Here is a 15,918-nt window from a genome sequence, read left to right as displayed (position 1 = left end):
AAGGCAATCTATCTGGCATATCTAGCCTTCAACTTGACATTGCTACCCTACATCAAGGTGGCTTTACCATTTATGAATACTTCACTAAACTTCGCATTCTTTGGGATGAGATAGAAAATTCTCTTCTCTCACATTCTCCACCTTTTGTTCTTCGATTTTTATGTTATTTTCACATTCTATGGAGTGCTAAGCTTCTGGGGTTGATTATGCTATAATTTCTTAACTGGATTATGAGGTTAGATGAATAAACGTTTTTGTTCTTTTAATTCTTATTATGATTTATATTTTTCTATGTATTTTGTCTCTTAATAAAGTAAAAGTAATGACTTTTACATTATAGCAAGTCAGTATGATATTAAATTTACATAACATATCAATCATATGAGTTCAAGGGTTTTTAATTTTAATTGATTAGAGTTAGAAACTTTCATGTGATTGAATGAGTTTTTGTCAATCATTGAGAATGTACTTTGATTTGAGATGAGAACTTAAAAAAGAATTAATCAAGAATATACTTTGATTAATTAGCTTTTACGTGATGTAAGGGGTAAAAGAAGACATGATTAGGCATGGTATTATTTAATTGAGATTTACTATGAATAATTAATCTATAATGTTCTTGTTTTAATTGAGAATGTACTTTGGTTTATGCCATCAAATTAATTGAGAATTTATATTATTGATTAATTTGAAAATCTAAGATAATAATTAATTGAATAATAATCTTTAAATAACCCATGATGAATTATATTTTGAAAAAGCAGTGAAATTAACCTATGTTTTTCATCATTGTTTTTATTTTTTTAAATTTGTTTTACAAATTTATTTCTTTCTATCTTTTGTTATTTTGTTCTTTAATCTTTTATTGATTTGTATCTTCTTTATCATTTTTATTTTACTAATCCTTTTGTATAGTTTTTATAAGAACTAATTTATTAAAACTAAATCCTATATTAGTTGGGAGACAATCTACTTAGATTGACTTTACCTTTTCTATTTTGTTAGCTATTATCTAAAAAATAATCAAATTGTTAGAGTTTAGTAGTATTAATTTGATCGCGTCAACAATAAGATTATCAAATTTGTTATTGTGTTAATTCCTTCTTAAGTTTCTAATGCTCTATCTTTATAGATTTTATGTCATGACTTATACTAGAGTTCATGACCTTCTATTGTTGTAATTTTGAGCTCATATAGTTCAAAATGGAATAATTTGAGTAGTCAAGTCTTTTATATCACAAACATAGTCATTTGTCTTGCTTGCAATAGAAAATTTTTTATCTTTCATTTAGAACTTGCATAATTCTCACTCTATCACTCTCTTGAGACTCTTCCCTCAACTAATTGCAAACTTTCTTGATAGTTTCTATAATAACGATTTTTATGATCAAATTACCATGTAAAATTGTTTGTATGATGATAAGTGTTTTTCCTTATTTTCTCATTAGATCATTGTGACTTTTGAGTTAGACTACTACTGAAGTTTTAGGTAATAAAAAGAAAATAATTATATTTTAACAATCTATCATTACTCATAATAAAAAGAAAATTTATAATTAAATGAGACAATAAATCTATCCGTTTAATTGAGCAATGTATGATGGACGGGAGGGGAGCGGTGATCTGTTTTAATACCACTGAGTGGATGCCAGTTTCTTCACTTTTGTCTTTACTCTTGGACAGGTCACTGACCATTATAACGTTGTCTTTTGCGTTCGTGGAAGATTCTTGACACAAATAAATCTTTAAGGTGCTTCTTCTTATTTAAAATCTTTCATTTAAAACTGTTTAATATACTAAAAATTTTTCAAGAAGGATAAAACTAGTTCTAAACCAATTCATTTCCTCTTGCTTGAGATATATCCATCCAACATTTTAACATTTTGAATAACTGTTGTTGCTAGTTGCTGATACCTTTATCATATTCTGCATTTTATTGAAGAAATCACTCATACAACAACTATGTAAATATTTTCTACACACTTATCCAATCATAAATTTTAATATATTGTAAACCTATTCATTTTTTCCTGGAGCTACCGGAAAATCATACTGAAAATAATGTCTTATTAGTTGACAGTAAAAAAAGCTTACACAATGACAATGAACATCTATTATTAAATTCTTTATTTAACTGTAGAGAAACTATACTGAATTCAAGAGAAACCAAATTGGCAAAATAAACAGTTGATGAGTGGGGTTTGAGGGAAATATCATCAACATTTGCTGTTAAGACAAGAGCATCCAATTGGAATGTAAGAGTGAGGAAAATATGGTTTCCAGATAAGTACCTCATAAGGCTAAGATTCCTAATGGAGATACAAAAGGGAGTTTGGAGAAAAAAATATGATTAAAACTAAAAAGGACCTCATCGTGGTAAACGTTTCCTCACTGTCTTATACAACCATATTTTACTTTGGCAGCAACACTAGTAGCACTGAAGATGAACATTTTTGATGAAGATCAGAAGGACATGGATAATTTAATCAAATTATACACAACCTCAGTACACGAGTTGCGGTTCAAACTCTGCCAAATCTACAGACCCTGATTCAATTGGTGGCATTAAATATGCAGCCAAGATTTCAGACACCAAGCCAGCAACCAGTGGAATCCTCTTCAAGTTCTTCACCAACGGTATGTCATCACTCTCACCAATAGCAAGAATCTTCTCGTTTAGCTCCACCATCCTGTCCAACTTCCTCTTGAATTCTGGGTTTTCAACATCAAGAACAGCTGGGAAAATCCGAGCCGTTGTGCGGTTTGTCTGCAAAATCATTTCAGAAATGAAGCTTGAGTAACTGCTTGTAATTTATGAGTTCATCATTTGTTCTTTGTTGATGAACTCTTACTAGTAAGAAAGAGTTTACTTAATGGTAACTCAAGGCTCCATTATTTTCATCTTATCATACCATGTTACTAAATTCATATTGGGACGGAATAGAAACAAATTGTCATTGTAACAAAGAGTAATGGAAGTTAAAATAAGAACAATAGTGATCTCAACACGTATGAAGACAGAAGCTAACCTCAATGATGACATGCATGTCAAACTCTTTTGTGTTAAGTCCAATGCCTTCATAGAAAGCCGTACGTTGGCAATCATTAAGATACATAGTGACATAAACCTGCAAGACAAAATTGAAAGGTAAGTTTTAAGCACAGTTATGAAGGTAAATGGCCACAATCTTCTAAAAAAAAGACATTCAAATGTGATAACAAGTTTCCCTGAGACATGCATCATTTAAGGTTTATAGGATTCTGTATACCAACTTTTCACTTGTAATCTCTATTACATTCTTATGCCAGCAGCATTTGGCACTACATGTTATTGAGTTCATCATAAGAATCTTAAAGGAAGCCATAAGCAAAGGAGAAAAAATACCGAGAGACAGAAGAAGCGAGCCCACAACTTTGCCTTCCAGTCGTTTAGAAATTGTGGCTGTGCCTTCATAAGGGCGGAGAAGAAATCTCCATGTCTGTTCTCATCCTGGCACCAGTTCTCAAAGTACTTGAAAATGGGATAACATTGATACTCGGGGTTGGCCTTGAGATGTCTGTATATGGTTATGTATCTCCAGTACCCAATTTTCTCTGACAAGTATGTAGCATAGAAGATAAATTTGGGCTTGAAAAACGTGTATTTTCTAGCTTTGGTCAAGAAACCCAAGTCCAGAGCCAAATTGAAATCAGATAAACCCTTGTTCAAAAACCTGCCCAGAATCAAAATGAGGTCATGCACAATTACAAACAAGATATCAAATAGAAAATGAAATCATAGTTAAGAGATGAAGGCCAAAGGTGTGGCCGTACCCAGCATGCCTGGCTTCATCCCTGGACATCAGAGAGAAAATCTCAGCCACCACAGGGTTGGTTTTCTGTAAAATCAACATCCCAAATAAGAAATCAGTTCAAGAATGAGACACAAAAATTGCATAAAGCACAACATTGTCCGAGATAGTTCACTGTAAAGACATTTACTGTAGCAGAACTACATTAATAGAACAAATTTTGTCTCAATGAAAAGAACAAAATTTGTCTCAATGACAATCTATATTTTTCAATATCAACCAAAAACAATCTTACTAATGCATTGACAAGATAAAGTGGTAGATTTTATCATACTACAAACTGTAACATTAGTTGACAGTTTGATTTTTTTTTCTCTCTCTGACGGTGTCTTTAATTAAACTGTAGTTTAATTTTTCCTTTGAAAGTGGAATAATACCTTGAGCCTCCTTCCGAGCTCTTTGTAGAGAAGGAAGCCAGAGAATTCAGCAGTGCAGGACCTCTCAAGGAACTCCACGAAGATCTGTCTGAGGGAGCCTTCAATTTTGTCAGCGGCTTCCTTGAACTCCTTGTTCCTGACAAAGTGGGTCTGGTTGTAGTCAGTCTTGAACTCCTGAAGCAAGGCCACAAACTCCTCCTGGTTGAGGTTCTTGTTGATCTCAGTGTTGAAAAGGGTCTCCATCTCATCGAAGTCGGTGGTGTAGAACCTTGGGGTCAGAAGGCTCTCCTTGATGCCCTTCTTGCTTGCCTTTGCGGAGGTGGATGGTGGTGGGGTGGCAGTGGCAGACATTCTTATGGTGCTGAATTTGGAGTATGAACCCATTCTGGGGCTGCCAAATTTGGGACTCACATTGGAAATTGGTTTCACAAGAGCCATCTCTGCAGCCATGTTTGGTTTGTTGAGGATGCTACAAAGGTTTGTGTTTGAGGTTGAGGACCAAGGAATATAGGAAGCATGAAGGACAAGAACTGAGGAAGTTATAACTTGGATTGGGTGTGATAGAATCTCATCCAATGAAATCTTTGAAAGTTAATTAAAACTTGACACGTGGCAGGTGGTGTAAGCTTCTTCTTGCTTTATGATTGGTTGTGATGATTACATGTAGATCACAGCCTGTGGCTTTCTTCTCTTAAGATTGGATACTTGTTTGCCTTGTTCACATTATTACAGTTATTATTAAATAAGTGAAAAAAGGAGTTATATTTACACATAAATTTTACAGAAAATGTTTTTTTAACAATTTTTTTACAATAATTTAATAATTTATGTGATTATTCGTGATTAACCAATATTAATCTGTAAAACAGATTTTTTATTCTATGGACGCAAAAACAGAACCAATAGCAGTCATCGAGGGACAGAGCCTACAAAAATTAATAAAGACCACACAAAACCCGGCCAATGGAACAAAAATACAAATCTAAAACAAAAGCTCGACCACAGAAATTCCTTTTTTTTCTTTTGGATTTTCATTTTATTTAACATTGACAATTGAAAGAAACTCTTGAATATCTTCTTTTGGGTAAAAATAATATATACAACTTTGGGATAATATTACAGATTTTTAGATATGATAGTCTTTTTTTTTTTAAAAAAATATTTTCAGGACCACATTTTAAAATAAAATATGTTTGAGAAAGCAAAGAGTAACCACACCAATATATGCTTTCTCATGTTATACTTCCATTCAAAATTTTACACAAACATTCCCTTTATTTCATAAACGTTGTATTTAAGTACCTAATAATAGAGATTACTGTAATGGGGTAAACTTAAAAGTAGATATAGTTTTAGAAAATCTAGAAAAAGAAAATACTCTGAGCAAAATAGCAGTACACTTTTACTTCTAACTCTCCATCTTCTATAAAAGAGGGGTAACTACTCTAACATTAGCTAAAATTTATAAAAAATCATAAATTAATTTATTAAATAAGTGATATTCCTAAAAGTATTCAAAAGAGTTTGATAATACATTTCATAAAAAAAATAAGTTTACTAAGCCAAAAATAAGTATTTTGTGAGTTTAATAAAATAAGGTGATAGAATTATAAGTAGTGTAACTATTCTTTATAAAGTGAGCTGAGTTGAGTCAAACTGATCTGTCTTTTCCCTTTGCTGATCCTAGATTTAATTTTAATTAAGTTGGATGACATGATTTTAACTTTGTTAATTCAATGGCATTGAAACCTATCTAGCGATGACCTAAGGAGAGAAAAACATAATTTTTACAAAATGAAATTAGTGCACTACTTACAGAAAATCTAAATTTCTAGAGTAAATAAAAAATCATACGATCTAGAGATCTTGACAGAGGATTGAGTGGAAGAGATAGGCACACCAGGAGCACCTATCATAAACTTAGCCAGACAATCTTTCTGCATTATTTTGAATGCAAGTGGCATTTTCAGCTTACAACAAATACTTGCCACACTTTTCTGCTAAAATGAGAGAGAAGTGCAAGCTCAATCTCTCCATTTCCAGCATGAATAGCATCAATGAACTTGCATGAGTCAGCATATTGAAAATTCTTACAAAACCACAAATTGCTGCAAGTGTGGATGGAAGGAACCAAACCATCCTCAGTGTTTACTTCAAGGGACACAAGCAATCAGAGGACCGGCAGCAAACCTGAAACAAAGACCTGTCAAGGAAGGAAATGTCTTAATAGTGAAACTAAAATCACTTTCTCTTTTTGTACAAAACCACAGTATCCTTCATTAGAGACAATCCTGTTTGAATCAGGTGAGAACATTACAGACAGCATAATCCCCACCCCTCCTCAAAGTATTATTCAGCACAGTTGCATGCTCAGGACTCAAACTTGAAATCATTGGTTAAATTGGAACAACTCCACAGGAATTACTTCATAAGAAATACATTTTAACTGAATTTAAGTATGGTTTTAGGACCACCTTACTTAATCTCATGTCAGAATATACACTTTTGAAAAGGATCAAGCTTAAGGAACTTCTCATCCATGAGCATCCCAAAATTTTCCAGAAAAAACAAGGATGAAGAGTGAGAAGACAACCTCTATGCATAAAAACTAAAAGCTGGCATTGTGGCTTAATGTGGGTGATTCCTGCTATTAGTTTCCTTATTTTTGTAGGTTCCATCAGAAGTAGTGTGTCTTTGAGCAGACTCTCTGGCTCTTCCTCCAGCATGGGAGCTTTGCACATACTCTTCCATTTCATCGTCACTTATGCTTTGGAAATTCAAAACCGTTGCATTGGATGTTCGTGACGAGCCTTTTGCATCATCCTCAATGCTGTAGAACGGATCGAAAGACCGCTGCCCCTCATCTGCAAACTTCATGTCATCATCAAAATTATCAAAATCAAAATTTCGCAGAAGTTCAGGAATAGGTAAACGACCATCTTCGGCACGCATAGATCCCATTTCAAGGTCAATTTTCTCCTTTGGGGTCAAAATTCCATCCGCATTGTTTGGAGTCAGCGATCCCACCATCATGTGTTCATCCTCCACAACAAATGCTCGGAAGTTATTCTTCGAACGAGGAATGCTGGAACAAAGTGTTTCATTTATATTTCTGCATGATCCCCTATTGAATGGGTTGCCTTTTTTGTCATACTGATATCGGAAGTTCTCATAAGTTGTCTGCAAGACAACAAAATCAACAAATTATATGTAAAGGTTATGAACAACGATTGAAAAAGAGAAAAGAAAGTTTAACACACAAGATAAAAATCATTGATTATCAGAAGTTAAAAAGGAATCAAATCTACTTCTATTAGAAAGAGAGATCAAAGTATTTATAGTGTTTGATCAACAAGCAATTCACCAACTGTACAACAGCTAACCACTAAAACAGTAGTTAAAACCAGAAGCAGAAAGCAAAACGCTTTATCCTTTATCCTTTACAATCTTCAACTAATAAACAACAATCTAAATCTAAGCAAACAATGGATCAAAATAGTGGCCATATGGACAAGTCCCTGAAGAACATTGCAGACAAGTGTCCCAGTAAGCTGCTTATTAAACTCAATTCGAATCAGCGAAGTCACTTCCAAATAGAAAGAAAAAGAAGCTATCTTGAAAATCAAAATATAAGTAAATTATTTGAGTACACTGAAAATCAATGTATATTTACTGAAAGAAAACGAAGTTATATTAATGGCCAAACTTAACACGATGAAAGCGATAAACCTGAGCAGAACCTCAAGCCTGAATGAACATGACATTAGAAAAAATAGTATGAGATTGGAGACCGACATTTTTTTTTACCTACCTTCTCTGCAACAGAGAAAACAAAAATAAGTTCATCAAGTTGCCAGGAAATGACGTCTTGAATTGCTACACAATCTGTTATTTAATTTGATTTAAGCCAATCTTACTGGTGCAAACTATTAGTATGATTTATTAAGCTACCGTAGATGTCAACTAAATATCTCAATATCATCAATGATACTTCATCATCCATAGCTAGCACAACGTCCAAAAAATTATTGTTTCTATGAATAACGGAAAAATAAAGTCAAACTTTATAAATATATAGCAGCTTTTTAGCTAACCACATATTTCAAACTCAGCTACAATACCTAGTGTTCTGTTATTGTCTCACCTTTTCTCCATTTGCCATCCTCTTAGAAAATGAAAACATAAAACTTTGGTCATTTCAGTCATTATTAAATTTATTTCACCCTTTCTCATTCATATTCATCTTATTCATATCGAGTAAACTTGCAGTTTGTTGTACCAAAACCAGTGTGCCACTTAAACATTAATTAAAATTCCTAAACTTTAGTTTCTTTTTGGTACCAAACAATTTCTCTTCAATAAATCCAGCTAAATTATACGTTCCTGTTAGTCATTTGATGCTAAACAAATCAGCAACCACTGAATAAGAAATGGTTAAGAGCTGTTTCCTATTTTTGTGAAGTAAAATAATCACCTGGTTTGTACAAATGAGATAGAAATGGAAAGTTGTGAGGCCACCAACAAACCAAACAGCTATAAAGCAGTATATCATCAGAAAATCTGCTAAATAATCATGTGATATTGTCCTCCAAAGATTTTGCTGGGAAACACTGATACAAGTGAACACGAAGACGTATATGCACAAAATGGTTGATGTCAAAATGAACATGAAGAAGTATCGATAGTTACGCTGCAATTATGTCAGAGAACTGTTAGTTCAAGAACTGAAATGAAGTAGACATCTGGGCAGTATAAAAAAAAAAGAAAAACATGTTTCTGTTTCTAACAAATGAAGCCATGTTTCTGTTTCTACATTGGTATTACTCTGAGGAATTGAATTTCTCAGCTTTTGAGGAAATGTTATTAACCAAGAAAACTACAACCACATGCTAGTAGCTTGTATAAAGAAATTAGTAGTTTTTAATGAAAATATTTTAAGAAGATCACGGCAACATTAGACGATAAATATAAATTAAATTATTTCCCACTGGACACTCTATGTTGAGTAATGTGTCAAATAATCAAGATAATATTGCAAAACTAGCTTTCAGCTTTATATGAACTTATATGTGAGTAATATGCCACTTAATTTAAGGTGATCATCACTTTAATCAGAGGTCTTCATGTTTTTTCTGGCAGAATAAGAAAATAACATAATGAAAATATTCACATTCATTTGTGCGGTTGAAGTGTCAATTGATTATATCTATCTTTGGAGTGTTTAGAAAAGATTATGACATTACAGAACTTAGATGTCATGGCAATTGTAGACACGTACTAACGTCACTCACTTGTTGTAGTCATCAAATAGATCAAAAGATAAGTATTGCCTACTTTAAAGTTTATTCAATAATTCTTTTGAACTGATATCCCAGTAGCATAAAAGAAATTTGGATAAAAATATGTAACAATATCTCATTGAGAGTGTGTTTACTTGGGGGTGATTGGAGGAGAGTGATTGAGTGGATTTGAGGGTAATTTTTTTTGTTGTTGTTTATTTGAGTGAATTTGGAGGTAAACGTGGATTTTGAAGTAAAGTTTGTGAGAATTGGTGTTGGATTTAGTTTATATGACAAATTAAAAAAAATTTACTTCAAAATCTACTCTCGTTTACCTCCAAATTCACTCAAATAAACAACAACAAAAAATTATCCTCAAATCTACTCAATCACTCTCCCCCAATCACCCCAAGTAAACAGACCCTGAAAGTTTGAAACTTCACTTGTTACAGTATAGTGGACTTACTGTTCCAATGCACTGACCAACCCAGGGACAGTGATGATCAAATCTCTCCACACAATTGTTGCATATAGAACAATGAGAAGTACGAGGAGGGCGATAAAGCAAGCACGTATCACAGAACTTTACTTTCACTATGTGTCCATTAACAATAACATCTTTAGTTCGAGGTAGTTTCAGATGAGGGGTTGTGCCATTAATCCATTCCATGGAAGGGGTGGGTATATCAAATGTATCGTCAAATTCAGGAGGTCTTGAATTTCTAGGGACAATTCCAGGATCTCTCCCAGAAGTCACGAGGAGGAAAATTAAATCCTGCAGGAGTTATCAGACATATCAGCTTTTATATTCAAGATCAGAAAGGAATGCTGATCATATAAGCTATGATGAAAGAAGGAAGCAAGGATAAACTAATCATGAGTATTAAAATGAAGTGATACCAGTGTCTTGAGCTGGTCTTGTACTATAATAGTGTGTTGTTTTCTACACAACTTCTGACACATTAATATTAGTCAGAATGTTCTTTGCTCTCTTGTATGTTTTCTGTTTTTTTACTTCTTTCCTCACAATCTCAAAATGACTGATAAATAGTTTGATCACCGTTTCCCCCACTCTCCATTACCAAATATTAGTTTCATTATCAAAGGGCTCTTGTTTGAGAAGGTATGTTGGGGATATGAAATATTATTTGGCTCTTACCAAATTGCTTCAGCTTTTAGAAAACTTGGTCTTTCATAATTCAAAAAACTATTTGACGTTGGGGAAAAAGCTATATATTTTGTAACTAAAGAGTTAGAAGTATATTCCTTTTGCCCTTACATTAATGTTTAGAAAATAAGTGAATCCTTAAATGTCCTGTCTTGCTTACGTATTAGATAACCCCATGTGTATAAACTATGCATGTTAAACAATTGGTTTATGATTCTGTAGCTGAAAAGAGACAATACACAAGAGAAAATGGTAGAAAGATGCATAAGATGACAACTAGTTTATGTAAACTCTCCAGGAATTAAATGCCAATGGTATTTACCAAAACAGTGAGAACTGCACCCACAATCACTACAGGAAACCAAAATTCATGAGAAAGCTCATCATTCTTCTTGATTTGCAAATATAATTTTAAACAAAATGCAATTGCAGGTGCAGCGATTAGGAATGTTGTAAGAAACAGGGAAGCTACATCTGGACCAAATATCACCCTCCCACCACAGAAAAACTTCTGAAAAAATTCAAACAAAGAAGAATTAGTATAGTATAACATGCTTGTTATAGCTGTAAGATATCTAATCACACCTACATAATATTCTATTACTTTTCAACCCAAAACATCAAGGTAAAAACTTCCAAATGGTAAACATATAGAAGCTAAAAAATCCACAGCTGTCAAATTCATCTATTCAAATGAAATTTTGACCAAAAGAAAAGTATTTCCATTGAAGTGGCACCGATACATAATAACTTAAAATCATCAAAACATCATCTGTTCACATTTGTCGTTTAAAAAAGCAAATAAATAAAAAACATTATGGATTCACATTTACATAAAAATAATTACACAAGATTAATCTCCGATTTGCAAGCGTTAATTTGTTTCCCTAATTTACCATCAACCCTCTAAAGCGATCAAACAAGCATCGATATAATTGAAATTGTCGATCAAAAGCAACATTCATCATGTTGGAAGAAACATTCCACAACTGAAAACATATTGAATCATGACCCAACAAGCAATCTATTCATAAAAAAAATAAAAATAAAAAAGACATAATTGAAGCATAGACAAACAAGTACAACAATTCAAACAAAGATTGAATTGTGACCAAACACAATCTATTGATGATAAAAATTGAGTTGTGAGACATGAAAACCAATTCAAAACAAAAGTTGAGATGTAATCTCACGTTTCCTCCCCTCCAAACTTGATAGACCCTCTTTTGTTGCTGACCCACATTGCTAGGAGAACCCCCCATTTCTGGATTTCTGTTTCCAGACATGGCAGCAGCACCTCGTGTGTCACCAAAACTGGACTCTTTCCTTGTCAAAACCCATAAACCCAATTCAAGTCCCGACCCAGAAACAAAAATCCTCTTAAAAATCCAAAATGTTCTGGCTTTCCTTATGAGCCTCCTTCTACAGTGGAAAGGGACAATGCAGATGAAAGAGAGAAAAAGGAGATGAGAGAAGAAGAGAAAAAGATAGAAAAAGAGAGAGAGAAAGAGAAAAGAAAGTGGTGTTTGGAATGGCAGCAATTGAGAATCAAGCTGTGACGCCAAATCCAAACGAGAAAATTTGTGGGGTTGAAGGGATCATTGGAAGATGACAATCTCCATGATCCTTTTCTAATCAATCCCTCCCTCAAAGTTTCTGAGCTTTTCTTAATATTATTTTCTTCTCTTTCTCTCTCCCTCTCTTCTCTAAGTTTTTTTTTTTGTTTTCTCTTCTCTCTCTTTCTCCCTTTCTCCTTCGAATCCAAAGTGCTGACAGCTTCGGGGGTGTTCTCGGACGGATTTCCCAATTCTTCGCGGCTTTTACGCGCGTAATGTTTCTTTTTTCTGTTACATTACAACACTACAACCTTTCCTTTTCCGTTGCTCACAACATTCATAAATGCTGTCATACCAATGTGTTTTTTCCTTTTTGGTTTCCAAAATACATCATCACCAATCATGAATATCGATTAAATAACACTCATAAATATTTATTTATAGTTTATCATTAAATCTTCCTAACAAACAACCTTCTTCTGAAAATATTATGGTGTCTCTATGTATTATTTTTCCCATAGGTATACAAATATAAAATAAAAACTTCCACTATGAATAATAAAAAACATAATTACTTTTAAGAAATGAAAAAATGTCCAAAAGCAAAAGCCAACTCACGGTACTGAAAAAAAACAAGTCACATGTAAGAGAAATTTGTTCAGAAAATTTAATTTCAGAGTTGATTAAATTTAACAGTAAAGACATTTTTAGCTAGTTGTAGAATGTACATTAAGGGACTAAACTAATTACAATGATTGCCCCCAAAATCTTACAAAATATTTCCAACCTCTCAACAACAAATATAAGATTTAATGAGTACGTGAATTTTTACAAAAATCACAAAAAAAAAAAATAAAATGAAAACACGAATCTGAAGCAATTCTTTCATACATTCTTGTCGGAATTGGATAGGATGGAGATAGGTTTAATTGCGAAAATTTAGTTAAGTCAGTTCAAAAATCATAAATTAAACTTGACATAACGCTTCGAACCAACTTGTTGATTTTTTTTTTTTAATTTAAAAATGTATAATGTAATTATTAATGCTATTGTAGTTCAATATTAAATGATTGACTTATATTTACTTAATTTCGAACTATAATTTTCAAATTATTATTGTGAGAAAAAGCTTTTATGTTCTATTTGTATTCATGTATCTAACATTATTATTGCATATGTACTATAAAAGGTCAAAATGTTTCAATGGCTCATAACTAAACACCAATACATGTTGAAGAAAGAAGGTATCGGTTTGTCCCTTTGTGTGTCTAAAATAATGTATAATTAACTAACCCTAATAGTTACTCCATCAATTGATCTACTAATAGAAAGATGTGAAACCAGCTGTATTTAATTCACCAAAAAACAAAAAAAATATTTGTATGAAAAAATATATAACACACAATTAGTATAATTGTGAAGGTTAAACTTCCGTACATATAAACTTTATTAATTACTTCGTAAAGAACTTCTGTTAAGAAACTTTAGATTATGAAGGATTACTTTTTACTTTGTTTTATATTTTCTTGATTAATAGTGATTTTATGGAGGGTTTGAATGAACTTAAAAGTGAGTGACTAATTTGTTTTTAAGAAACATAAATGTTATCATGGATTTTGGCAACCAAATTGCAATAAAATAAGTGGAGATGTTGCATATAATATAGAAATGAACACATTGATAATAGTGGGTGCCATGAATGTCGAAATTACCAAGATAATAAAAAAAACATTTTCTTGAAGATAAGGAGTGTGTATAGAATATGCTTTATAAATCAAATCACAACATTGTAGACAGACAGATACCATGCCAATTGAATGGTGGAGCCACATATTATATTATTTATCTAACTTAATAATATATATATATATATATATATATATATATATATATATATATATATATATATATATATTTGAAGGTGAAATTTGGCACAACGTGACATCCAATATGAAACCAACTAAAAAGGCTTGCTTGGTTAAGATTCAACATCAATTTACAACTCACAAATCTGAATATATTAATGGTGTTTTCTTTTTCTTTTGTCTTTTTTTGGTGAATGTTGTTTTGGATTAAAAAAAGTGGCTATTAAGGTCAAATTTAAAATAATGGTGATTGTTCCTAGGATTCGATGACATGCATGCTGGCAAATTTTAATATATAATTGCAGGGTGCATTAATAGAATATAGGAAAAAAATTGAAGAAAAAAAGGCTTGCAAAAGATTAAAGAAATGGCAAGCAATTGTAACAAAAACATTAAGATGTTTATCTTATATATATATATATATATATATATATATATATATATATATATATATATATATATATATATATATATATATTATTTCAATGATTATTCCCTTACCTTAAAAGTAGAAATGTATATAATACTACTATATTTATTATATTTTATGTCTAATGTTGATATGTCAAACGTAAAAAAAAAAAAAAGGTTGTTTGATTTTTATTGATGTAAATTTGTATAAAAATATACAACGCCTTTCTTTCTCACGTTTCTTTTTATGCCTTGTTGTCAATTTAATGACGAAAATGAGGTTTTTTTTGCAAGTTGGAGTTTTAATTGGTGATAAAAAGTTATATTTTTTACATGTGTGTATTGCTTGTAAAACATTTTTGCAAAAGATTTATTTTTAGGAGTCTCAACAAATTGTTTAGTGTTTCATTCGTTTTTAAGAAACATAAATGTCATCATGTATCTTGTAACCACATTATAATAAAATAAGTGGAGATGCTGCATATAATATAGATATGACCAAATTGATAATGGTAGATGTCATGAATGTCGAAATTACCAAGATAAAAAAAAAAAAACATTTTTTTGGAGATGAATGAAGCATAGGAAAAACTCTACGAGAGTTTTCAAAAAACTTTTTACAAATATGAACACTTTAAGTTTTTTAACAACGTATGAAAAAACGTATATAAAGGAAAGTAAATAAAAAAGTTTGTTTTTATACTTGTTCATTCAAATTGAGTTATGTTTAGTTCTCCCTTAAATACTCTAAGAGATTTCATTAATATTTTCAAATATTACAAAAAGTTTCATCACTCCTAGTTTATAACTATCCAATCTAAATATACAAGTTTACCTACTCCTAATTCAACACTAGTTTTCTTTACTAGACTGTTTAGCTCAATGAACTAAATAACTAAGTATTTTTATTCTCTTCAACTTGCAAAGATAATAAAAGTGTTTTAGAAAAACAAGTACACATCAAAGTTCTCAAGGAGAGTATGTTTTCAATACAATGAAATATGAAGACTTGTAAAAAAAATTTCTTAAACAAAGAATGTGTTAAATGATGGAAGCTCTAGAAAGAGAATAACAATGTAAAAGTTAACCATCATTTCTTGTATTCTTCTCTTCATTCAGTCCTCTTTATATATCTTTCTTTGATAAAGATCTATTACTCAAATAAAGTTGACTTTGAGGAAAGCATGTATCCTTCAAGTACGAAGTCAAATGTTGGGTAACATTAGAACAATAGTGCTTTTTGTAGAAGTGGTGTGTACAACTTTCTAAGAACAAAAAACATTACGGAAACATTCTAAGAATGTATTCTTATCTCTTAATTTTTTATGATCTTGTACATACTTTTGAATAAAGCTTGGTATATTGTCATGATCTACACAAATAAAAAGAAGGAAAGTACCACATACAAATG

The 15,918-nt window shown here is 31.7% G+C and overlaps 2 protein-coding genes across 5 annotated transcripts; both read right to left on the bottom strand.

The window, feature by feature from the left end:
- Positions 1–2,112: 2,112 nt before the first annotated feature.
- LOC106753941 (magnesium-protoporphyrin IX monomethyl ester [oxidative] cyclase, chloroplastic) lies at positions 2,113–4,752 on the bottom strand. Its single transcript, XM_014635830.2, has 5 exons — positions 4,229–4,752; positions 3,814–3,878; positions 3,386–3,713; positions 3,030–3,128; positions 2,113–2,767 (listed from the first exon to the last, which is right to left on the bottom strand). Exons 1-5 carry the CDS (start codon positions 4,676–4,678, stop codon positions 2,504–2,506), a joined length of 1,206 nt encoding a protein of 401 aa, XP_014491316.1. The 5' UTR covers positions 4,679–4,752; the 3' UTR covers positions 2,113–2,503.
- A 1,245-nt stretch (positions 4,753–5,997) lies between these two features.
- LOC106753987 (probable protein S-acyltransferase 4) lies at positions 5,998–12,646 on the bottom strand. Of its 4 annotated transcripts, XM_014635910.2 has the most exons (7): positions 11,869–12,642; positions 10,998–11,186; positions 9,974–10,282; positions 8,703–8,918; positions 7,165–7,408; positions 6,822–7,092; positions 5,998–6,431 (listed from the first exon to the last, which is right to left on the bottom strand). In XM_014635910.2, the coding sequence occupies exons 1-6, from the start codon at positions 11,959–11,961 to the stop codon at positions 6,857–6,859; spliced, it is 1,287 nt and encodes a 428-aa protein (XP_014491396.1). In that variant the 5' UTR covers positions 11,962–12,642; the 3' UTR covers positions 5,998–6,431; positions 6,822–6,856. The 4 variants fall into 4 exon arrangements, with proteins under 4 accessions (XP_014491396.1, XP_014491394.1, XP_014491395.1 ...); XM_014635908.2 differs by having other exon boundaries at positions 6,822–7,408; positions 11,869–12,644; XM_014635909.2 differs by having other exon boundaries at positions 5,998–6,418; positions 6,822–7,408; positions 11,869–12,644.
- Between the last annotated feature and the right edge of the window lie 3,272 nt (positions 12,647–15,918).

Source organism: Vigna radiata, unplaced genomic scaffold, assembly GCF_000741045.1.
Source record: "Vigna radiata var. radiata cultivar VC1973A unplaced genomic scaffold, Vradiata_ver6 scaffold_7, whole genome shotgun sequence".
In the NCBI taxonomy this organism is placed as follows: Eukaryota; Viridiplantae; Streptophyta; class Magnoliopsida; order Fabales; family Fabaceae; genus Vigna; species Vigna radiata.
This window is presented reverse-complemented; position numbering and strand designations above follow the sequence as displayed.